We start from the raw sequence: 24,756 nt of genomic DNA on the forward strand, positions 1-24,756 counted from the left end.
GGTCTTTTATCTTGCTAGTATAAAAGAGTTACCTTTCTGAGAGTTTGTGCTTATCTTGCTAGAAGTTGCATTATGCCTGGCTAAAATTACTTCCTAAACTGATAAGTATATTCTTTTGTACATGATTTAACTGTTTTCAGTGTTTGACTGAATGATTACTTAACCTGTGTCTGCATTTATATTTTTGCTTGACCTCTGTGTGAAGTTTGTTTCCTGATCTTTGCTGAATTTTTTATTAACAGTTCTAAGGCATTTGTCACAGCACTCAAACTCAGGCCAACTGGTTTAACATTAGGGTGTCCTTTACACACACTGTGGCAGCAGGGATTTTGAAAATGACTCATTCTAGTGTGGCACTACTAGCCAGACAGCTTTTGTGTTTATGTGATTCTCAGGCTTGGGTTTATCTTTTATCTTGCTAGTATAAGAGTTAACTTTCTGTGAATTTGTGCTTATCTTGCTAGAAGCTGCATTGTGTCTGACTGCAATTGATTCCTAAACTGATAAGTATATTTTCTTGCACTTGATTTAACTGTTTTCCATGATTGACTTAATTATTGCTTATCAGTGTTTGCATTTATATGTTTGCTTGATCTCTATGTGAAGTTTGTTTCCTGATCTTTGCTGAAATGTTGTTACTGTTCTAAGGCCTTTGTCACAGCAGTCGAGCTCAGGCCAACTGGTTTCACATTGGGGGGGGGGGGGTCTTTTACACTCTTTGGGGTAGCAGGGAGTTTGAAGCAGACTCATTCTAGGGTGAAACTACTAGCTAAACAGCTTTAGTGTTTATCTGATTGCCTCGGGCTTGGGTTTGGAAGGGTCTTTTATTTTGCTAATGTAAAAGAGTTGCCTTTCTGTAAATTTTGTCCTTATCTTGCTAGAAACGGCATTGTGCCTCACTGCAATTGCTTCCTAAACTACTAAGTATATGTTTTGCACTTGATTTATTTTCAGTGATTGACGGAATTATTACTTGTCTGTGTCTGTATTTATACATTTTCTTGACCTCTGTGTGAAGTTTGTTTCCTGATCCTGGCTGAAATTTCTATTACTGCTCTAAGGCATTTTTCACATTCCTTGAGCTCAGCCGAACTGGTTTCACACAAGGGGCCCTTTACACTATCTGGGGCAGCAGGGAGTTTGAAGCAGACTCTTTCTAGGGTGGAACTACTAGCCAAACAGCTTTAGTGTTTATCTGATTACCTCAAGCTTGGGTTTGGAAGGGTATTTTACCTTGTAGTATAAAAGAGTTAACCTTTCTGTGAATTTGTGCCTATCTTGCTAGAAACTGCATTGTGCCTGATTGCCATTGCTTCCTAAACTGAGAAAGTATATTTTCTGTACTTGATTTAACTGTTTTCAGGGATTGACTGAATTATTACTAATCTGTGTCTGCATTTATATATTTGCTTGACCTCTGTGTGAAGTTTGTTTTTTCCTACCCTCCTTCCCTATTGTTGGCTGCTTAAACTTGGTGGCTTTTCATTCTACTTAATACAAAGAGATCATTTGGGAAGGCCAATCCCCTTGGTTTCTTAACCTTGAATTATCTTCTGTTCCGCCTCTGTCCCTTTCCACTTTACTTAAAAAAAAAAAAAAAAAAAAAAAAAAACTTTATTCAGCTGTTTTTGTGCTTCCTCCTCCTACTCTGTTACTTCCTCTTGCTTTTTGTGCTGCTTGCTCTCTAAAGTTTTTAATTGCATCTTTTCTGCTGTATTTATTACCACTTGTTTATAGCCTGTTTAAATTGTGTTATTCTACGTTTTGGTGTAAGTACTTGGGCTTTAGGTCTACCTCTTATCGCTTCCTGGTCTCTCTCCCTCAGATTATGACAAATGTGGATGGACAGTTTCCTATAGTTTCTCCTGTCACTCTGGTTGATATGGGCATCCTGAGACAGTGTAGCAACTGCCTCATGTACACGAACAACCATGTACCACTACCACCCAGGAGCACAATTTGTGAGAGATACAATTACATTAGGAACCTAGAGTTTATGTTCTTTCCCTCACAAGCCAGTATATCTGGCACTGAGAAGGTTGTCAACACAAACACTATACCTCAGGCACAACCCACACTTACACAGTACACGCCCAGGTATGCAGATGTTCTCAACAAAAACATAACCAAAAAAAGGAGACCTCTGAGGCAAAAACACACTCAAAGTCCACAACCCTTCACACCACACATAGTCCACACACCTGTGCCACTAAGGCTTAACCATAAACCCAACATACTATTCCTAGGACAGACTGTTGTGAGACACACAAATGTGACTCTTAACAGGCTGGATAAGGAGAAGGTCATGGTTGGTTGTTTGTCTGTCTAGTGCCAGAATCCTCCATATCACACACGCACTCAAGTCTCTCAATCACAGGTACTGCTATGACTCTGTCATAATCCTTGTTGGCATGAATGACTTTAGACATAACCTCCGTGGACTATATGAAGAGAGACATGCTTGAGCTCACTGAATATGTGTCCAGGGCAAGTATGTCCTTAACGTTAAGCAACATTCTACCATCACCCAGAATGATTCCTCAATACAAACAGAAAATGATTGACTTTAACAAGTGGCTTAGTTTCTGGTGTCATTCCATGGGGATCCAATACCTGACAGCCTGGGAAGATATGATTGGAAGGCCACAATGCTTTGCCAGAGATGGCCTGCATCTGTCTCACTTGGGCTTCAGGCTTCTGGCAAAGGCTGTTGCCTCCATATAGTGCCTTCTTTAGGAAAAATGATGAAGCCAAAACTGCTGACTCAAAAATTTCAACTAAACACAAATGAAAGGTCATGCCGCTAAACGCTAGGAGCCCAAACATGAAACTGCACTCATTGCAAGCATTCTTAACCCTGGAAGATGCTGACATTTGCACAGTCACAGAAACCTGGTTCAAAGCTGCAGAGAACAACCCAGCCTTACCTGGTTACTCATCTTGTTATAGATTCAGATCCCACAATGTGGGTAGCAAAGCCAAAGGAATTGGAGTTTCAATATATGTTAAAGACATACATAACTCCAGGCTGGTCAGTCTGTATGACACACATGAGACACTCCAGGTGCAGTTAACCATTGACAAGACCCCTATTCAAATCATAGCTAGCTACAGGACCCCAAATTTGACTTAAGATGCCCACTCTGCCTATCTGGACCTCTTCGAATCTATCAAGATTCAACCCTTTACCTTGATCCTGGACAACTTTAACTACCCAAACATAGATTGGAAGAACTACTCATGCCAGAACACAAATGCCCAGAGATTCCTCGATTTTTTTCAGTGCAAAAGCCTTGGAACAGCTAGTCGATACCCCAACAAGGGGTGATAATATCTTGGACTTGGTATTAACCAACATGAGTAACTACTGCAGCATCCCTACAATGTCATCCCCCATGATAAGATCTGACCATAAAGTGGTCACATTTGAAGTTGTCATCTCCCCCAACCCCTCTCTTGCTAGGGTTAAACAGAAAAAAACTTCTCCATAGCTGATTACAGCCTCCTGAGGGATGGAATAAACAGCTTCACAGCCCCCTCCCCCTCTGTAGGAACTGGCACCAGTGTCCAAATCTACACCAAGGTACTACACAAGCATTTATATAGATGCATGGAGTAAGGAATACCCGGCAGGCCCAAATCATACTCCGCAAGGAACAGTAAACCTGTCTGGTGGACAGCTGCAATAAATAAACTCTATAACAAAAGAAAAAAATTGCTGTCCAGGACCAAGAAGGAGCAGGTGCCCAATTGGAAGCCATCTCTCCTTAGCCTGAACAAGCAAATAAGAGCACTAGTGAAATCCTCCAAAGCAAACTTTGAGTCCAAATTGGCCACATCTACTAGAGACAGTTATAAAGCTTTCTTCACATACGCCCACAGTCTCAAAGGAGACCACATACACAAATGCTGTAGATGTAACCAACTTACTGGCTGACAGATTCAGGGAAAACTTTACCCCACTGTCCCTCCCATCAGTAAATCAGGACATCCCCAATACCTGCCCCCCTCCCCTTATCTCTAGGGAACAGGTCATCATTGTCCTCTTAAAGTAAAAAAAAATACAGCCTCCATGGTACCCAATAACATCGCAGGCTGCATCCTACATGAACTGAGGCAGGAACTTTTGCAGCACCATTAGGTGCCCTATTCAACCAAAGCCTGAGTACCGGCTTCATCCCAGCTGAGTGGACAGCCACTGTCATCCCTTTGCACAAAGGTGGAGTGTCCACCGATCCGGGAAATTATAGACCCATCAACCTAACTAGCCTGATCTACAAGGCTATGGAATGAATTATCATGGACCTCATTAACAAGGACATTGGCAACCTCCAAACACTCAGTCCCACACAGTTTGGCTTCATCAAGGGGAGGTCATGTCTGCTAAATTTGGTTGACTTCTTTGAGACAGTCACCAAAGCCATGGACAAGGGGAAGATGGTGCACACCGCCTACCTTTACCTGGCCAAAACCTTCAACATTTTCCCCACTCAGGCATAATAGTTAAACTCTCTCAACTAGGCATCAATTTATATGTTACAAGATGGGTAGCAAACTGGCTCACTGGTAGAACCAACTTCGTCAAAATAGGAGAAGCCACCTCAAGTTGTTGACCCATAACGAGCAGCATACTCCAGGGATCAGTCTTGGGCCTGTGTTATGTGGGCTATGCTTTGTGATGCCCCTGCACTGGCCTAGTAATTAAGGAGCCACAAACCTCACCACTGGCAACAGTGGGGGATGTACACACTGGGAGGATGACAAGTACACACAATGTAAATTGCAATTTCTCTTAAGAGCACACAGAGATCACAATCAGTCTGGGGCTGGTTTCTCCCTTTTTTCCAGATCTCCATTAAGACTCTCCACTGGCACAGCTATAGGGTTGAGATCTCAGCTGAGTGGCCAAGCCAAAACCTCCAGCACTCTCTCTGTCCAACCGGTGCTTCGTGTTCCTGCCCAAGTAGCTGACACACACACACACACACACACACACATACACACACACACACACACACACACACACACACACACACACACACACACACACACACACACACACACTCTTTGAGGTTTGATTTATACATGCACACACACCTGGGAAAAGCTGGCACAGGTTTACTAGCTATGCCCTCTTCTGCCCAGACTATAAGGTAGTTCCAGCTGCCACCAGCCACTCTTATCAGCTACATTAAGGCCCTTAACAAAGGGTGTCCGATCCTACTGTGTAATGTTACTACCAGTCCGAATGGTAGTCTGACCAAGAGCATGGCTATTTAGGAGTGGCCTGCACAGTGTCATCATAGAGATATGCAAGTACGCTTAAGAGCTTAAATATGTCTCACAAATATCAGCCACAATGTTAGGTTTAAATATATTTAATAATAAAAGAACAAGATAATACTCAGAAAACAAACACAATAACTTCATAGTTCAAAATCACAGGAGATATTTAAAACAACATTGCAGGACAGTCTCAAGTAAATAAAGAAAACATCTAAGCGATACTTTACTATATTCCTATCTGAGTCTAAAAGAGTTACTATTCCCTAAAAACAAACTTACAGCAAGGCAAGTACAGCTGTAGTGATGAGTGGATGTATCCAAGTCAAAGACAAAATACAAAATGCACTGTCTGTCTCTGAGATAGTTCTTAAATTAATGTCAAGTATTACTGCTGGGTTAGCTTGGATGACATCACTTTTTGTCACCTGACTTTCACTTCCCAAATTAAAACCCCCAGTGTCAGAAACTACCCACATTTAACATCTGTCTGTGAAAATACAGATCTTTGCAACTGTTGAAAGACATAAAACAATAAAACACAGAAAATTCCGTAGTGTAGACATCCTGTCTCCTGTTGACTGAAACTGAAAGATAACTTTTATAACACAATTGTAAAACAATTTGATTTCATCTTATTTTCTCTGAATTTTTTCCAAGTTAAACTTTTTATGTTCCAGTTGCCACTGTTAAAAATATATACATTTACACAGCCACAATAGTTTATTTACATTTCTGTTCTAAGCTAGCGGGGCATGCTGTGGTTACATTTTAGCTCAGTACATAACATGCAGTTCTGTAGAAATCATATCAATATTCACAAATTACATAGAATTATTTACAAAATTCCAGATAGCTGTGCTGGCAGTATTTCCTTTTGTGACATGCTTTTTTGAGGCGCAGGCCAAAACCAATGGGCGATAGGTGACCAAGTTTGCAGATGATTGCAAGGTGGGTGCTGTTATCAATTCCCCTAGTGATGTGGACATCCTCCAAGAGGGCCTCACCCAAACAAATGACTGGTGCCAGAAACATGGCCTCAAGCTGAATAAAAAAAATGCATCATCATCCCCTTTGGGGAGAGTGACATCCCCACAAATTATCACATTAATAAGCACACAGTCAGTTGTGAGGGATATAGGCATCCAGGTTGATAGCAACCTGACTTTTGACCACCATGTTGCTTCCGTTGTACGGAATGCTTTCTACATGGCCTACCTTTTAAGTAAGGGTATCTCATGGAGGGACAAGGAAGTCATAATATCCCTGTATTCTTCCCTTATAAGGCCCATTATTGAGAACAGCTCCCCTTTCGGCATGTACCTTGCAAAGCACTTGCAGCAGCTGGAGAAACCACAAATGTTCCTCACCAGGAGAATCCAGGTCCTCAAACATCTATCCTGCACTGACAAGCTAAAAGCCCTGTTCCTGTACTCAGTTTTATACAGACTTCTCAGAGGTGACCTCTGTCTGGAATACAAAGCAATCTCAGACCCCGCCTTGATGGGACTGCTGCATATTCACAAGTCAAGCTCCACTCGAGTGACCTGCACGTTCAACCTCAACCTGGTCTGTGATATCAATAGGACTTGTTGGCGGGACAGATTTGTGTCCCAGAGACTCCCCCATCTGTGGAATAGACTCCCTCTGCATGTCAAGCAGAGTACTTCATTATTCCTTTTTAAGCACAACCTGGATAACTGAGTGGGAAACAGAAAATACACCTCTGGGATTCCACCTGTGTCCCTGCTGGAATGGAGCATCGGATGCTGGCTTGGCTAAACATCGGCTAAACTCTTAGCTAGGCTTATAAGGGCCTCAGGGCCAATAACCTAGTAATTTCCTTTGATCCTTTGAGCATGGCACTCAGATTGCTCTTAAGGACTCATGGTTTGAGTGTTTGTCTTTTTTTTTTTAAAGAAGAAATCAGCATTTTTTTACAACAGTATCCCCTCAATGCGCAGTAGCAAGTCCCATCTAAACCCCACCCAGCAGGCTGCCGATATAAATAAACATGAAGATGGTAAGGGAGTTATCATGAATATTCATTCGTTATTACCGGCATGCAAGAACCAGTACCCAACAAAAGAATATCAATCCAAGTTACAGAAAGCTGAAAAATACACACAATAGCAAATCATCCCTTTGCACATAGTTTTGTGAAATAGCCACAGCCCAAGCTGCTGGTTCTCCTTATCTGATTCACTGTCAAGTCCGACATTGCATTGTTCTTCATTCCCAGCCTCACTTAGTGGGAACATCTCAGCACCTGCAAATGAAATTAGCCATGCTGCCAAAGTAGAATCTTTTACTTTAATTGTCTTTGATAAGAGAGACTGCTCATAGTGTATTAGTTTGTACTTTTTATCTTTTTCTACACCGTTTTATTTTTTTTAAACGTTGTCATTGCTTAACAGGCTACTATTATTTAAGTTATATTTGATTTTTCTCATTGTTCAAACGTCATTGGTAAAGGGAATAAACGTAACCTAATTTGAATCTGATCTTTTCAACCTCTGGCTTCAAGAGTTTGTGGCAAAGACATCCATGTATCCATGTACCCCATAAATTTTTTCCCTGTGCTTTTTGCAGGTGGGGCAGCCCCCCCTGCACCCCCGTGTATATAAATGCAAATATACCAACTCCAAGATCGCACTGCTTTGAGGAAGCAGGTACACCACTCATGATATCACAAGCAAATCTGCATGACATGTCAGTCATGCATTATTTGCATGCTACATCGTGGCCGTTAGGGATGTCTATCACTATGCCATGTCCATTCCTGCTCAGAATGACTGGGGGGGTGTACTGTTGTGAAACATCGCTGAAACGTCTTTATTAAATTATCAATATTGATATATTTTTACTTGCAAACATTATACATCACGTATAATCTACCAAGTCATTGTCAGTCAAACATTACATAGCTCATTCAAATCCTGCCTTCTTTTATACCTCATTCCCCCACCAAAGCGTTGTTCTGTATGTGTTGTTCCCACAATTTCTATGTAATTTGCTCCTACCATTTTCTAAAGATCCCATTTCCACTTGTTTTATCTTTGTTACTATATTCATTACTTTTAGTACAGTTGGTTTATACTTTGATTTCCATTTTCCTGGCAGACACCTTAATTAGACTCACTAAGTCCTTACTATGTTTAGGCAATTCAGATTATGTAATTTGAACATTCATATCCAAGGAAAAAGGTATCTGTCTTCCAGGCCTTCTTGCATGGAGTCCTAGAACAGAATCTTGTCAGTTGATTGTTTAGATGAAAATGCTTTAGGGAATTCCCTGCAGGTGGATCAAATCTGGGAAGACTCTCAGATCTAGTTTCTATTCAAGAGGATCTGCTGTGGTCCTGCTTAGCTCATCTGCCACACAGTTTGCTCTGCTAGGTTACCTGTAGAGTGAGATTATGCTGTAGAGCACTTTTATCCCACCTGAAACTGCCCCCCCTCCAAGCAAACTCCGAGACGTGTAGTGACTGTGACTGATTTGGAGACGTAGGGAGAAGGGGAGTCATGGATTTAAGGATATCTGTTGTCTCCACCAACTGGTTTCTGTTTTAACAAACTCAAGCAGTGGGATTTGAAAAGATAAAGTATTTTGGTGCTGGGACTAAAAAAATGTTAGATACCAGTGTACTTTCTCATGTGCAGTCTTGCCAGGGGTATCATTAGAATTAAAGACACCATGAGACCCAGAAACCTGAGATATTCCCTCACACTGAGTGGAAAACCTTTAAATATATCTAGATAGGGACTTCCAAAGTGGCTGCACACTGAGGAACAACTTAATTTCAGCTCTTCCAGTATGAAAACAGAAACTCTGACAAGAGAGACAGTGAATTTGTGTTTTTGGGTAAATTTCAGTTACTGGCTAGTAAGTACACTGCCTGGATACCAGCAAAGAAAATTTAGAGAACCTGAAAGAAAATCAATCACTAAAGGTGGGGAGAAAACACTGTCTGGGAAGAGTCATGCAGATGTTCAGCAAAAAGCAGTTCAGGCTCCAGCTTTTGTGCAAGACATGACTTCAAGTAATCTAGAGTAAAAATAAGTTAAATATGGTCAGAGCTGGTTAAGATAAACAAAATGCTGAAGGAGTATAGCACCTCAAATAACAAAAGGCTGGAAAAAAATGGAAGAATGTTTGAAAAGATATTCAGTTGAGCTGATAAAACTGCAAATATCAGAGGTTGAAACGAAGAAAAGGCTGGCTAAGAGACTGTTCAAGAAGAGATGCATCAAAAATGGTAGAATTCAAGGACAGAGCATGTAGGGGAAAACTGAGGATTTTCTGCTGTACCAGAGAAACTGGATGGAAGCACATGCAAGCAACTGGACTGAAATTCCACAGCAGGATTTGTCAATTGAAAGAGCACATCATGTGTATACTCCAAACCTGGCCATGAAAAGGCAGCCAAGCTCTGTAATAGTAAAGATGCAATCCTGCCAGCAGAAAGGATTAATTCTGACAAAACTGTGGCAGGAGAGACAAAGTACTAAAAGTTGGTGACATTAGTTTGTTTGTGGAAAATGATTATTCACTGTACACTAGGCAGAAGAAGAGTAACCAACAGTTAGGGAATGTCAAGAAGCAGGTGTGAGATTCAAGCTTCTGTATCCAGGTGTCGTCAGAATATTTTTCCTGGAGTGTCAGAATCATTTTTGATGCAGACGATGCTAAGGAAGAAATACAAAAACTTGTCATCAAACAGAAGGGGATTCTGTTTCTTATTTTTTTTTTGATAATAAAGCTCAGAGAGAGACTATGCTAGTGAAACCTTTTCCAGTGTTCCAAAGGAAAATGCTTGAGAGAGAGAAAAAACACAGGAGTTGACTAGAAAAAACAGGAGTATGATGGAAATGAACCAGAACCTGGAGCTGGGAAATGGAAATGAACAGGGAAAAAAAACAGCAACTCAGAGATGTATATGTTGCATCAATACTGTATGATGGGTATAATGCTTACATTACTGACAAAGCTAATTGTTATTTTGAGTGCTTTTGTGTGCAAGTATTGTCTGCAGTGACATTGTGTAATTACATTTCTCACATACTGTATTCATTTCTCTAATGATTAGTTGGTTGTTAATGAACATGGAACAATTCCTGCATTCTCTCAGGATGCCCATATTTACCAAGCTGGTAGAATTATGTGGGACTACAAAGCATCAATCACATTTGTGAAGTGTGCAGAACACGAAAACCTTGAAATATTGGACATCTGTGACTTTGTTACTCTTGTAGAGGACTCCAAAGCATATGCCCTACATCTTGTCATTAATGTTTGGAAGAACATTAAGGAGAGTGGAAGAGAAAAGAGGTAATGTTTTAAGAAATGTAGGCACTGCATTGTAAAAAGAGAAGAAAGCCTGGACCAAAGAACATGATATACGTAAAACTGATATGTTTTTCGTACTTTTGTATAGGGGAATGACTGGATTAAAGCCATTGGCGTGATTTAACAATAAGTTTTAAGTGGAAGCAAGTAAATAAAAGAACACTAAATGTAATGAAAAGTTTCCTTTAGCAAGTAGATGTTCACAGTGCAACATGAAAAGTTTGTAGCTGTAGGCAACTGTGTATCTGGCTCTTAGGTTTCTGTGAAAATAAGATGATAAGGGCAATAAAAACAGAATACTTCTTCCTTTTAATAGCTAAGAGATAAAGTTTTCTGAAAGCATTCAAATTATTTTTTACATCTGAAAGAGGAATAAAGTTAAGACAAAAACAAACAGCACTTAGTGTAATTAGAAGCACAGGCTGTACCATGCTTCTTAGCATGGATAACCTTCATTATAGGTAAGTTAAAGCCTGTTGGGGTAGCTGTCAGTCTGTGACAGTCATTCGTATTAGGAGAGTTAAACTTCATTATTTGAAGATGTACACAGTTTTGTGTTTTTGTATAAAGGTAATATGTTATGGGGATATTCTGGGAGTGTGTTTGTTTTTTGTTTTTTTTTTGTGTGAGGGTTTTCGTTAAAACAAAAAGTCTCGCAAGATGTGACATAGGTTCAAATGGGTATGACAAGAAACAGCTATGTAAAAGATCACCCTGCCAAACGTTAGTGTATGCACATAACACAAAAGCTAAAACTTGACATTTGAAAAGAGCTGATGTACATAACAGGTGGGAGTAATGACTTATAATGGCAACACTTTTCATATTGCCTTTGAATGTGAATGTTCTCACAGGTATAATTAGAAAAAGAAAGATTAGTGAACTATATTAATACATACAGAGTGCAAATAGCTATGTTACAGGAGATACATTTGGAAAGAACTGAGCATGTGAATTTGACAAAGGAAGGATTTCAGGATGGTTATTCAGCGGAATAGCTGTGACAGAGGAAACGTGGAGTTGTTGTGTCCTTCAGCTTTTCCCAGTTAGGGGCCGCCACAGCGGAACTCCGGTCCGCTAATGATTGGCAGTTGAATTTTACATGCCGAGTTGCCAGCCCTGATGCACAACCTTCAACGAAGGTACGCCCATTCACGCATGTATCCGCGCAGAAGAAGCTCTAGCTGAGAGTCGAACCAGACAGCGTCTTACTGTGAGGTGACAATGCTACCGCAGCACCACCACCGCGGGAAACGTGGAGTACTTACATTAATTATTAGAGGAGCTCCAGTAGTGATAGAAGAGGGAAAAAAGGTAATAATGGTAGATTTGTAGTTGTAAGAGGCTACTGGCAAGGGAGGAGGATTACTCTGGCATGTATTTATATTCCACCTAAAACTGCTGCAGTGGAGCTTTATAACATTGTGAGAGAAATAATCAGCTTTCAGAAGGGAATATTTAAATTGATGGGTATGAATCAGTGTGGCTTTGTGGAGGAGAGACAAACATTTGGCAACATTAATAGAAAATTATGATCCAGAGGGAAGCAGAATATAAGAAAATACTTATTGGTGAGTGTTGATGCAGAGAAAGCATTCAGCAGAGTAAGCTGGGATCTTATGAGTGGATCAATGGAAGTATTTGTATTCTTTGACACAACAATACTTTTATTTAGGAGGATATTTTAGGGATCGGAGGCAAAAATTAAAGTGTGTGGGGTTCCTCTCTAATAAGTTCCGTTTGAACAGAGGAGCCAGGCAGGGGTGTCCTGTTTCCCTTTTGGTATTTGCATTATGTTTAGAATCATTGGCAAAGAAAATAACAGACTCAGATATTCAAGAATATAATTGGTATAGTAATCATAAAAGTCATCTTTATTTGCAGGTGATTTTATTTTTTACCTAATAAAACTAGAAAAGGACAGTAATGTTATTATTTTGTACCTAATAAAACCAGAAAAAGACATTTCAGTGTTGTGGACCATTCTGAGACATTTTCAAGTCTTTCCAGCATACAAAAATTAGTGAGGGTAAAACAGTGGTAATAGCTGTAAACTGTGTACCCACACACAAGTTGGCTCAGCAATAACCATATTTATGGGGACATGATAACACAAAGTACTTAGGAGTATGGGTTAAAAAGACACTGTTTTGGCAGCTAACAATATGTGGGAAGACACTAAAAATATAATACTGAAACTGAAAGTTCCGTTTTATGGATCTGGATAGCATGATACAAGCAATTAAAATGCTTTTAGTCCCTTTAGTTTTATACACTGGTCAGGCATATTTTTATCACCCATAGGAGAGGTTGTGGATAGTAATTAGTAAAGTATTGAAGGATTTAATTTGGAGGAGAAAAGGGCAAGATTCGTGTGGGACAAGTTGATCCCTCCAACAGAGCAAGGTGGTTTGGGATTATCTAATTTGAAGAGGTATTTAAGAGCTACACAGTTAAGACTCCTATATATAACACACACAGAAATGTATAAGTCAATGTAAATATGGATAATAATGAAATGGGGGGTGTGCTCAACCAATAAGGAGAGACTGGGATTTTGGATGCAGATCCTTAAGGAGAATAATAATAACTTTGTAGACTATTATATTCATAAACTAGCAGAAAGTATTATACGAACTAAGCCAACATGGGAATGGAGAAAGGAGATTCTGGCAATAGGGGTGACTGCAATTAGGGATAAAGACAACAGGCAAGAGGGGGCTGGAATTTCCTTGTGAAAACTATCAGAGGAAACAAGGTATTGGAAGCAGATAATTAGAGAGGGAAAGATAATAGAATGGAAGAGGCCAAGAAGACATTTGGACTGCAGGCTAGAGATTGCCTTCCGTATCAAGGATTGATATCGGAGTGTAATCAAAGAGAAAGGAACAGGGGAAACTAAGCAAAAGGCTAGCACTGGTAGAGTTTCTAGTAGAATCTATAACAGAATCTGCTGTTAAAAAGGGATACTTAGTAGGGCATATAAATATTGTATGATAACTATTGGAGTCAGTCAGAGGAGCTTAGAAAGGATTGAGACGAGATATTGGAGAAGCAATTCACAAACAATCAATGGGAGGATGTATGTATGGCTCCCAAGTATGCAACAAAGTCTAGAAGATTTGAATCTTTGCTTGGAAATGTTTGCATAGATATTTTGTACCCCAAGCAGACTCCAAAGATGTTTTCTTCGGGTAGACTGCAAATGTTGGTAGTGTGTTGGGAAGAAAGAGGTAATTGGAAACATATTTTTGAGTGTAATGAGTTGGCCAACTTTAAAAATTCCCTACAGACTACCCTGCTAGAAATAATGGCTGAGCAAATTGGTGTAAATAAGGAAATAATTTTTGAACTGTGATACAGAATCAGAATTGCTTAGTCATAGTAAGCCCTTCTGAATTTATTTCTGGTGGCGGCCACAAAAGTAATTACTAGAAAATGGAAATCAAAATCTAAACAAATTGTACTAGAAGAAGTGGATATAGCAACATAGATAAGTAAATAAAAAAGTCTGGTCTTTAGAAAAGAGTAGGAGCAAATTACATAGAAAAAATGAACTGTGGGAACAATACAGAATAATGTTCTGGAAGAAGAATGCATTTTAAGTGAAGGCAGAAATTGAATTTACTATGTAATGTTTGATTGACAGTGACTTTGTAGAAGATCTTTGCAACTGGAAATATGCCCATATGGTTTGTTTTCATTTATATAAATGTATGATTGCCTATGTCATAAGTGATAAACCAATAAAGATGTTTCTTGTTTAAAAAAATGAAAATAGATTTAGATATAGCTGTTTTTGCTTTTGGAAGAAAAGCTGTTTGAACTGAGTTGTCTAGTTGACATCCCATGAACACAATCCTGTGTGATGGGGTCAAGAAAGACTTTTGAATGTTCTTGTAGAATCCCATTTTGTGTAAGAGATCTCTCACCCAACAGAAAGATTACTGACACTTTGAAAAAGACTCTGCAAGACTCTGCAAAGATAAGCAAGTAATCTAAATATGGAAAATTGTGGATACCGTATAGCATGCAATGAGCTGTAACTGGAGCTAGACACTTTGTGAAGACACTCAGTGTAGTGCATAGTCGAAAGGGTAAGACCAGAGTACTGATAATGTGATCTGGGCACACAAAACCTTATGAAACATCTGAAGTCTGGATGAATCTTTTTTTAAGTCTAATGTTAATAGGGAATTCAAAAGAGGGAGAAGAGGTAACAGGTTGTGAAGTGACTTCTTTTTGAATTTGGGCAGTACGATAAACAGGTTTAGGGGAAAAAAAAATCAAGAGCTGTGGTCTTCAAGCATTTTCTGTTTTTTGGCACTAGGAACATCCTTGAGAAAAAAACCCTTCTCACATGGAAAGGACAGCGTGTTATGAAGAACTGGTGGAAACAAGAGAGTCTGATCTGGAGGATGACGAATGACTTCCTGGAAAGGAGGAATTTTTTTCTCTATGCCATCTGTAACCTTGATTAATGATTTTCAGAACCTGTTTGTCTGAAAATATCTGTTGCCATAGAGAAATTGCAGATTCAGACTTTCTGGAAAAAAATGTGGCTGGGGTAGGAGAGTTTCACAAGGTCTCTTAATAGTCATTCAGACTTGTTGGACTTTCTTTGGTTTTGGAAGTTTCGAGACTTCATTTTGGAACCCCCTTGCCATTTCTTCTTAATTTTCCTCTGTATTTTATTGAGACTATTTATTGGTTTTTTTTTTTTTTTTTTTTGCCAAAATTGGATGAGAAGATAGAAAATCCTTAGAAGTTTTGGAAGAGGAGGACTGAAAGCCCCTTTCATCACATTTTTGATCACTTTTCCAGCAGAGGGGCCAAACGCTAAATCCGTGTGCAAGGGTGAATATAAAATGTCATTTTAACATCGTCTGGGAGGTTCTGAGGATGCAGCCATGCCAACCTACTCAAAACAGTACCGTGATCATAGCCCCGGAAGAAGTATCAACAGAGTCATAAAGACATTGTAAACAATGAGTAGTGACCTGTGCAGTAGAGGAAACTAAGCTACTTAAAGCAGATTTTTCCTCACAAGAAGAAATTAATCGGAAGTAATACATTCCTCATACTTTCACAAATAGTCAAAATAGACTTTAACAGATAAGCCTGACAAGTCAAAATTCTGAAGATCGGAGTTGCAGAAATATACATTTTCACCATAACTATTGATAATTTTCCTATCCTTATCAGAAAGAGTAAGATTGGAATTAACTAAGTGTTAGGCAGCAGTGAGATCAACTAGATCTGTAGCTGTTGGATCAAGTTTGGGAATAGTGTCTACAAGTGTAAAAGACTGAGGAACTTCATGCATTCTATCTGCCTTTTCAGGGACAGTTGGCTGACTGTCAGAAAGATTGTAGGCAGTAATATGCACATTCTCTAAAGCAGACAGAACAGGAGGAATTGGTGTAGGAGCTGGGAAAATCCTTCTGTAACAGTTCATAGTATTTTCTGAGGGACTGAGAAACCTCACTGTTCTTCCACTGACAACACTGGCACATTCTAGCAATAGTCTCAGAGAAAGAGAAACACCTACAGGGAGAATCAGAAAAAGAGTTTTCCTCTGGTGTTGAGTCAGAAATCCAAGGGGAAACAAAACTGTATCCATCCCTGCATCTTCCTGTTCAGTTTCAAAGTCTTTAATCTCCTCAGGAAAAGAGGTATCCCTCTTTATTTTTCCAGAAACTGCTACACAGGAGTCATCAATAGCATAGCCTGAATTAAACCCTTAGCCAGACCCAGTAAATTGCTCCTATCCAATGAAATTTGAGGAGGAATAGATATCTGCTTGGTTTTCTATTTCTTTTTGACAAGAAAAATGGGGCCAACCACGTGTCTAATGCTAGCAACAGCTCCCCCAGGGATGGGTAGAGCATTCTGACACAACAGGGAAACTTTTCCAATTCCCTCTCCCAGGGATGACAAGAATAGCTGTCCCTTGCCCACTGAGGGGACCCTAACAGCCCCATAGGATATGGCTACCCCTGGTCCATAGTGGCTGTAGCTGCTACACCAGAGGAATCTCAGTTAAAAGATGAGTGGTTTGAGGTACAACAAATAGCCATGGCGGAGTCACCCACCTGAGGCCGAGGCAAATTGCTAGCCTGCTGTGATTGCAAAGGCTGTTTGCCTAAATGTTTTCTTGTTTGTGGTTGGAAGAGAGGTTGACTGTAGGACCAGCAGTCTCTTCCATGGTCTGTCCAAAAATGGTGCCTCTTTCCCAAGGAAATACAAGCAGCAAAAGTCAGAAAACACTACCAGTCTTCAAAAGTTAAAATTTTCATAGAAAAACATAGCATTTTAAAACATCATGCCAGCCCCACAGACTTAAATTAAACACTCTTTCTCCACAGAAAAAAATATATTTTCTGTTACTCTACACCACTTTTAAACTGACAGGAGAAACGAGTGCTCCATTTATTAGTATGCTACAGTCTTGTGACATTCCATTAAAATACAACACTGCTAGCTTAAAAATAACTTTCCTAAGATGAAAGTGATAAAACAGCAACACAAAAAAGAAAGTGGAAGTTTGTTTCCCAAAAGGAACTTATCTGCCCAGCAAAGGAACAACACAAAATGAATGTCAGTGCTTGAAAGCCTCAGGGGAGTGTACTGTTTAGCAGCAGTGAAGCTCTAAAGGACATAGTGCACAGATTTGTCTTTTAGTCAGCTCAGCTTGAGCTGCCTGGCAGTTTGGATAAATGGAAAGTGCCTTGAAGCTTTGGAAGCTGGCTGGCTTACATCCTTGGCAACATGTAACCCATACAGCTAAGGCTACTACAGCAGCGATCAGTATGAACATTGTAAGAATGCATATATGTGTTTTGAAAAAATGCTTATAAGAATTCCTTTCAAAGTATGATCCACTTTTCCTTTCATATTACCCTATTTTCTTCTGTTTCCATTTGTTAAAAATTACTTTTTAGGCTTATCTTTGCCAGTTTATGAACAAACAAAATTTATGTATGAATAAAGTGGAATGGCTTTTTTTAGCTTTATTTTACCAGTTTACAAACAGATAAAATATATTCAGCTTCAGATGCCAAAATTTCAGTGTATTAACATTGTAAATCACTGTATACACACGCTTTATCAGTTAAGTCTGCTAATTTGCCTGTTTCGGTCTTCTTTTGTTTACTTAGTAATCTAGATCCCTGTGATTTACATTTATAATTTTGTAGATATAATGCAGTAATTTTACCAGTCTTTTCTGTATTGCATATAATGTGTATTGTATTATGTCTTTCTGATGTAATTTTTGTATTGTAATCTGTCTTGTTTCATGTGGAGCTTTTCTTCCCGGTTCTCTGCTGAAAATGGGCTACCAGCCCAGTCTGATACTACCCGGTAAACAAATGTAAAATAAATATCTGTGTATGAATGGAATGCCATTTATATATATATATATATATATATATATATATATATATATATATATATATATATATATATATATATATATATATATATATTGTGTTGCATGCCATGATTGTTGCAGCATTATTCATTTTTTTTTTTTTTTTGATATTTAAGATTATCTTTTTTTCTGCTATAGCTGTTTACTATCCATATACTTCATTAAAAAATGAATCTTGATTGGATTAGAATGTTCAGCGTGATAAGAAAACAAAACAAATTCTCATGTGTGATTAGAGAGTCCCAACATAGTTACTAGTAAAGATTTTAGAATTCTGAGTTACAATGTTGCAGATCAGTTGCACTCCAGTAAAAATTATAATTATTTACACTAGTTGTAATAGCTGAATTGTATCTTTGTCATACAGGTATCAGTTATGGTACTGCTGAAATGCATTTTGGAATATCTCTCTTTGATTTGAAGCATGCTTAACCAATAAAATAATAATATGAAAAGAATGTATATTTTTGCCATGTCTGAAGTCGGGGGGTTAAAAAATTAATGCAAGATAATTCATATTGGTATGCAGATTCATAGTTCTTGCTGCATCCTAAGGCATTGTTCCTTTTTCAGAATTCTAATTCAGTAGTCTTTTATTCTTGTTTCCTCAGTTTGATGGCATTCACATAGTCAGTGGCTCCTTGGATACCTCTATTCGAGTTTGGGATGTAGAAAGTGGCAACTGCCTACATACACTTATGGGTCACCAATCCCTTACAAGTGGAATGGAATTGAAAGACAACATCCTTGTTTCAGGAAATGCAGATTCAACTGTAAAAATCTGGGACATCAAAACAGGACAGTGTTTGCAGACACTACAGGGTAAGTATATCAATTTAGGTACTGTGGAATGAGTGTATCAGGGTTAACTTGTTCATTAAGGTGTCTACTTTAGTGTTTTTAGATGGTTATGGTTAGATTGGTTGTGTATAGGGTTCATAGGGTAAATTACATTGTGTCTTAAGAAGTATATATGTATTGCATTTTATTGAAATTTTAGCAGCTGAATTCATAAATCTCAGTACAGTGTTGGCATGATAGGTTAATATCCCAGTGTATCCACCACCTGTGGAACAAATGTCCCCAACATGTCAGTCAGAGTAGCACCTTTTCCATCTTCATGTCTTACCTAGATAATTGGACATGCACCTTCAAACTCTTCTCCGGTCTATCTTATTTGCCCTCGTTGAGGCTGGATGGAAATTTTGAATATGGGCAATCAGATAGGCTTGTACAGGTTGACAGACTGTTTGCCTAGTGCTTGCCTATAAACATGCAAAAAAACATATTTACACTACTCCTCCTTTATACAAGTAAAGCATGGTGTCATGTATACCAAAAACACAATTCTATTAGTATGTATAATTTAGATATGTGTCTGCATTAAATAAAACAGCAGTCAGCAGTGGCAATCTGTTATGTGAAACACTATTAGAAGTGGCTATGAATCATATTGTTATGTTCATCATTCTCAGTTTGGCAGAAGCCTTTTGGCTGTATGGGTTGTAGCTTGCCTAGGATACAACCAGAGAGCTTCACAAGAGTCTGGCTCCCTCCCATATCTTCACACTGACTGCTGATTAGCCAGCCTGTTGGAGGGAAACCATCAGTCAAGAGTGAAGAAATCTTCAGTACATTCCTGCCACCTAGAGAGAAAGCAGCTCTGAGGCATCATAGGAGCAGCAGAGAGTCTTCAAATTTCATTTCTTGCAGATAGGTCCCCACAGGGGAACCCTTCTGCACATAATTTTTTGTCCTTTTAAGGAAAAAGATGTTATTTTTTTTATTTAGTGAATAAAAGCTGTATTTCCCTTTTAAGAAACCTGGTATTTTTTCACAATATTATTAGTTTTCTGTTAGAAACCTCTATTCATGTGTGCTTACTAGGCTAGTAACTGTAAGGTTATTATTTTGCATCCCAAATCTCTGACAAGTTCTTGAACCCTTTATAAGTGTAAGTAGGGGCTTGGGAGATGAAACATTTACAATCAGTGATGTGGGAGAGGAACCATTTACAGGCCCCCTATGTCCATTAGAGACATAGTTGCCTAACCAGGGATGAATTTTGTGTTTCCCATCCAGTTGTCCAAGTTACACTTGGGTTAGGAAGGAACTCTGCTTCACATGAATGGGGAACCTGTTCCAGAGCAGGGCTAGTCTCTGAGATACAAATCTGTCTCCAGCAGGCCCTGTTTATATCACAGGCAAGGTTTAAGTATTTAGAACTGGTAATTCTAGTGCTGTTTGTTTTGTGGATATGCAGGGGGTCCATCGAAGTGGGGTCTGACAATGACCTGTATGCCAGCCATAGATCTCCTGTCAACAGCCTATAGGAGACAGAATACAGAGATATGGCCTTGAGGTGGTCTAGATAGGACATGTTACTTACACCCTGTATTTTCTTTAGTAAAGGTCCTCTGTGGACTTTCCGATTGCTGAATATTCTTGGTTAAGTACATACCAACACTTTACTCAGTAATAGGTCTGATGAATGCCGAATACAGTGGTGCATTGACTTCCTTGAAACTAGATGCCATACCTTTGTTTTAAGTTGGACAACATAGAATGATTTTCTCACTACTGTAGACACGTGTTGGTCAAAGGTAGATCACTGTCTGTGTGTGTCCCCAAGTCCCTGAATACTGGTCTGCTCTTAGGGCTGTGTTGCCATTATGATAGCTACCAGGGGTGGATGACTTCCCGGAGGATGGTATTTTGCAGTTCTTGGCATTTAGTTTTAGTCCATGGCCAACACCAGTTATTTGTTTGTGTCAGCCCTTCCTGGAGAACATTTGTGTCAGTGGAGGATTGTATGACTGCTCCTAATGTACAATCCTCTGCAAATTTAGTCAGTCAGAGGCCATTGACATTGACCTTGATTTCAGAGAAGTAAATGCCAAAAAGGAGCGGTTCAAGGACTGATCCCTGAGGGACTATGCTTGTGACTGGCCTCTTTGTAGAGGTGGACTCTCCAATTCTAACTTCCTGGGTCTTGTCTATGAGCCAGCTGGCTAACTACTGTGTGACATAAGGGTTTATACCTAGCCTCTTGATTTTGTCAACAATAATCCAATGAGTTATTGTGTCAAATGCCTTGACCCAGGTGAAGGTATTTTTAGTTAAGGACTTATTTCTTGATTTGAGGAATATTTTAGTGTTAAAAAGTGCTTATGGATATTTATGAATTTAAGGATCAGGAATTGTTTTAGATGGGCAGAAAAAGTGTTTAATGTTTGTAGTGCTTGTGTACACTTCATGACACCTTATCTGTTGTTTCTTATGTCAGGGCAAGTTAAGTACTGGTGCTTTATTTCTGACAGAAATGTTTGTATTATTCTTACACTTTTACTAAAAAGGACTGTGTAGGGAAGTGTAACTGTGTGTGTGTGCTGCTTGTGAACACCTGTTCGACAACTTGCATTCTGACCAACTTGTTCCAGCACTACTAATCAGCATTCAGACCTCTTCCTTCACTGCAGCATAGATAATTACCCTGGTCCTGCTTGCTGTTCTCCTGCTGTATCTAAAAGAAAGAAACAGCACAATAAACAGCTCTTGTCAGCACCACAGGCTCTGACAGTGCACCAGATAATGGTGAACCTGCAATGGCCAACAGTTGTTCCTCAGACCACTTACTTGCTTCTTTGGGTTCCTCTGGTGTATTCCTTTCAGCCCCAGTGGACCTGGGGTCAGTCACATCTTGTATGGCTGTTCCACTGTTCAATACAGGCAGGGGAGAAACATTGTCTTTAAGTCTGGGAGACACTCGGGGAGATGTTTTATCAAGGTAACCAGGGAAAGAGACCTGTTGAAAGAGTTCACATGCCATCTCATAATTGGTCTTCTTCCAGTGTGTTACCTGCAAAGAAAAAAAAACAAAAGGTTAGACATTGTTCATCTGAAGGCATTGTGTATATTAATAAAGATGATTTTCTTACCTTAGCTAAGAAGTTATCACAGGCAGTTAATCCTGGTACTCAGAAATCCTTACCAGTCAGTAACATTTGTCAGAAGATTCTGACATGGACAAAGACCGGGCTTTTTCTCCTGGTGATTTACAAGCCCATAACGCTGATTCTGAGGAAACCTGCTCCTTTCCACATCCTTTGGAGGAATTCTATTTCTCTTAGAGTATTTCCAGAATGAGTGAGGTGTTCTTATGGGAATAGGTGGAAGTTCCAACTGAACTGAGGAGTTATTGTAACATGTTGCATGTGGATATACCTAATTCTACACCCATCTTTCCCATTTGCCAGCCTTGGCGGATGTGTTTAATACTGACTGTAATCATTCTGATTTTCAGCCTTCAGTCCCCAAAAAGGCAGATGGCCTTTTTATAAACTACCTCAAACGACATTTTTTTTTTTTAAATCTTGGATAAGATCCAGCTGTTATATCTAATTTTTTGTCAGCTGGAAACATGTTAGTCAGTACTAACCCATCCTCTGTGGACAAAGAAGGCAAGGTATCAAACAGATTTGCTAGGAGAATTTTCTCTTCTTCCATTTTAGCTTATAGAATTCTTAACTACCAAGCACATATGTGGAAGTTTATTGTTTTGTGCAGACAGTTTGAGGGAATACTCTGCCTCATTTCCTTCAGTGAATAGTTCCTTTTTGAATCCTATTGTTTCTAACATTTCCCAGGTATCTAAACATGCTTTTTTAGAGTGTGTATGATTGTGCAGATACTGCGTTTAGGGCACTGCTACTGCTATAATTTTGAGGAGATATGCGTGCGTACTTTACCAAACATTTGTTAATGAAATAGATAAGGAGGTTTTGTTTGACCGTTCTGCTGCTGGGGTCCTCAAATAGTTTAAGAAAAATGGCAAGTTAATTCAGTGTGTGTCTTTTTTATGCCCCCCCTTTACAAATTTCCCAAATGCTGTTTTCCTTTTAAAAAGCAAATCAAACTATCCTTGCCAACTCAGTGCAAACAGCAAAAACAGAGAGGAGGGGAACAAAAAGAAACAAGGATCTTTTCCAAGAAAGGGACAATCTAATGCATCAGAATGCCTATGCCAGCATTCTATCCCCATTCCCTTCCCTCCTACCCCTATCTCTCAAAATCTGTTTGAGAAACTGGCTGTTTTGATTCCCCTTTGGCAGCAAAATGTTCAAACTCTTGGTTGCTAAAAATGGTTTAGAAAGGTTACAGCTGGTAGTGGAGACAAATACTTTTTTTCAGAGGAACTCCCCCCCATCATCTGAACCAAATAGTTTTTTCCTCAGGTGCTCTGCTTGAGACAGCAAGTGGCTATAAATCCAGTTCTTCCCTTTCTTCCTTAGGGCCCAATTCAGTCTGTAATTACAGACATCTCAGATTTTATTTGTAATGCAGTTTTGATGGGGTAAAGGTGCAAGGCCTGTGGAACCCTTCAGACAGATCAAAGCACTTAAATGCCAAAGCACCAACATCCTGGAAAAAGTTGTGCTGCCTGTAATCTCTAAAGACAGTAAAGTAAAGCCCCATCAGATTCAGCTTTATATAGATCTGTTTCAATTTTAAACCAAGATTATGTAAATAAAATGTTACCTCTTTAATGGCTAAAATAATGGCAAGGGTGTTGCCAAAATTGATAGATGTGGATCCGTATGGTTTTGATGGGGGATGTCAGCATTTGACAACATTAATAGAGCAATGATGATCCATAGGGAAGCATAACATAAGAAAATGCTAGGGTTTTGGTGGCTGTTGATGCACAGAAATCATTCGACAGAATAAACTTGGATTTCATGAGTAGGGAAATGGAAGCATTTGCATTTTTGATACAGTAGTAAATTAGAGGGATATATGAGGCAAAAATCAAAGTGAGAGGTTTCTTCTCTGATAAGTTGTGTCCAAACAGAAGAACCAGGCAGAGATGTCCTCTTTTTGTTATTTGTGTTATATTTAGAACCATTGCAAAGAAAACAAGGGACTCAGAAATTCAGGAAAAGTTGACTTTATTTGCAGATAATTATATTTTGTACCTGGCAGAGCCAGAAAAGAACATCTCAGTGTTGTGGAACATTCTGAGACAGTTCAAGTTTTTTTCAGGATGTAAAATTAATGAAAAACAAAGGCTATAGCTGTAAACTGTGCAACCACACATGGATTAGTTCAGCAGTACCCATATTTATGGGGACATGATAAAATGAAAGTATGGGTTAAAAAGGCTATGTGGAAGAGACTAAACAAAAGATAATACAAAAAAACTATGAAATTGGAAGCTCTTGCCTATGGATTTGGATAGCAAGATAAAAGCAGTTAAAATGTTTTTAGTCTCTTTAGTTTTATACACAAGTCAGGCATATTTTTATCATCCAGAGGAGATGTGGAGGATAGTAATTAATAAAGAGCTGAAGCATTGTTTCTGGGAAGGGAAGAAGGCAAGAGTCAAGTGGCATAAGTTGATCTTTCCAGTAGAACAAGATGATTTAGGATTACCTGATTTGAAGGGATATTTTAGAACCATGCAGATAAGGCTCTTGTATATAACACAAGCAGAAATCTATGATTCAAAGTGGAAAAGGATGATGATGAAGCAAGGAGAAAATTCAAGAAATAAGGAAAGAGTAGTATTTTGGATGCAGATCCTTAAAGAGAATAACAGCAGTCATACAGAATATTATATACTTAAATTAGATGAAAGTATACTGAGAACTAAGTCAGCAAAGGAATGAAGAAAGGAGATTCTGCCAGT

General features: G+C 39.0%; 1 protein-coding gene across 2 annotated transcripts in view; it reads left to right on the forward strand.

Moving 5' to 3' along the window:
• Positions 1 to 24,756, forward strand: part of LOC122803352 (F-box/WD repeat-containing protein 7-like) — a 1,891,371-nt gene that overhangs the window by 1,778,900 nt on the left and 87,715 nt on the right. For both annotated transcript variants that reach the window (XM_044072926.1, XM_044072927.1), the window contains one exon: positions 18,680 to 18,890. In XM_044072926.1, coding sequence (XP_043928861.1) covers positions 18,680 to 18,890 — 211 coding nt within the window. The remainder of the gene's footprint in view (positions 1 to 18,679; positions 18,891 to 24,756) is intronic.

Source organism: Protopterus annectens, chromosome 5.part1 (genome assembly GCF_019279795.1).
Source record: "Protopterus annectens isolate FY-2018-M chromosome 5.part1, PAN1.0, whole genome shotgun sequence".
Taxonomy (NCBI): Eukaryota; Metazoa; Chordata; order Ceratodontiformes; family Protopteridae; genus Protopterus; species Protopterus annectens.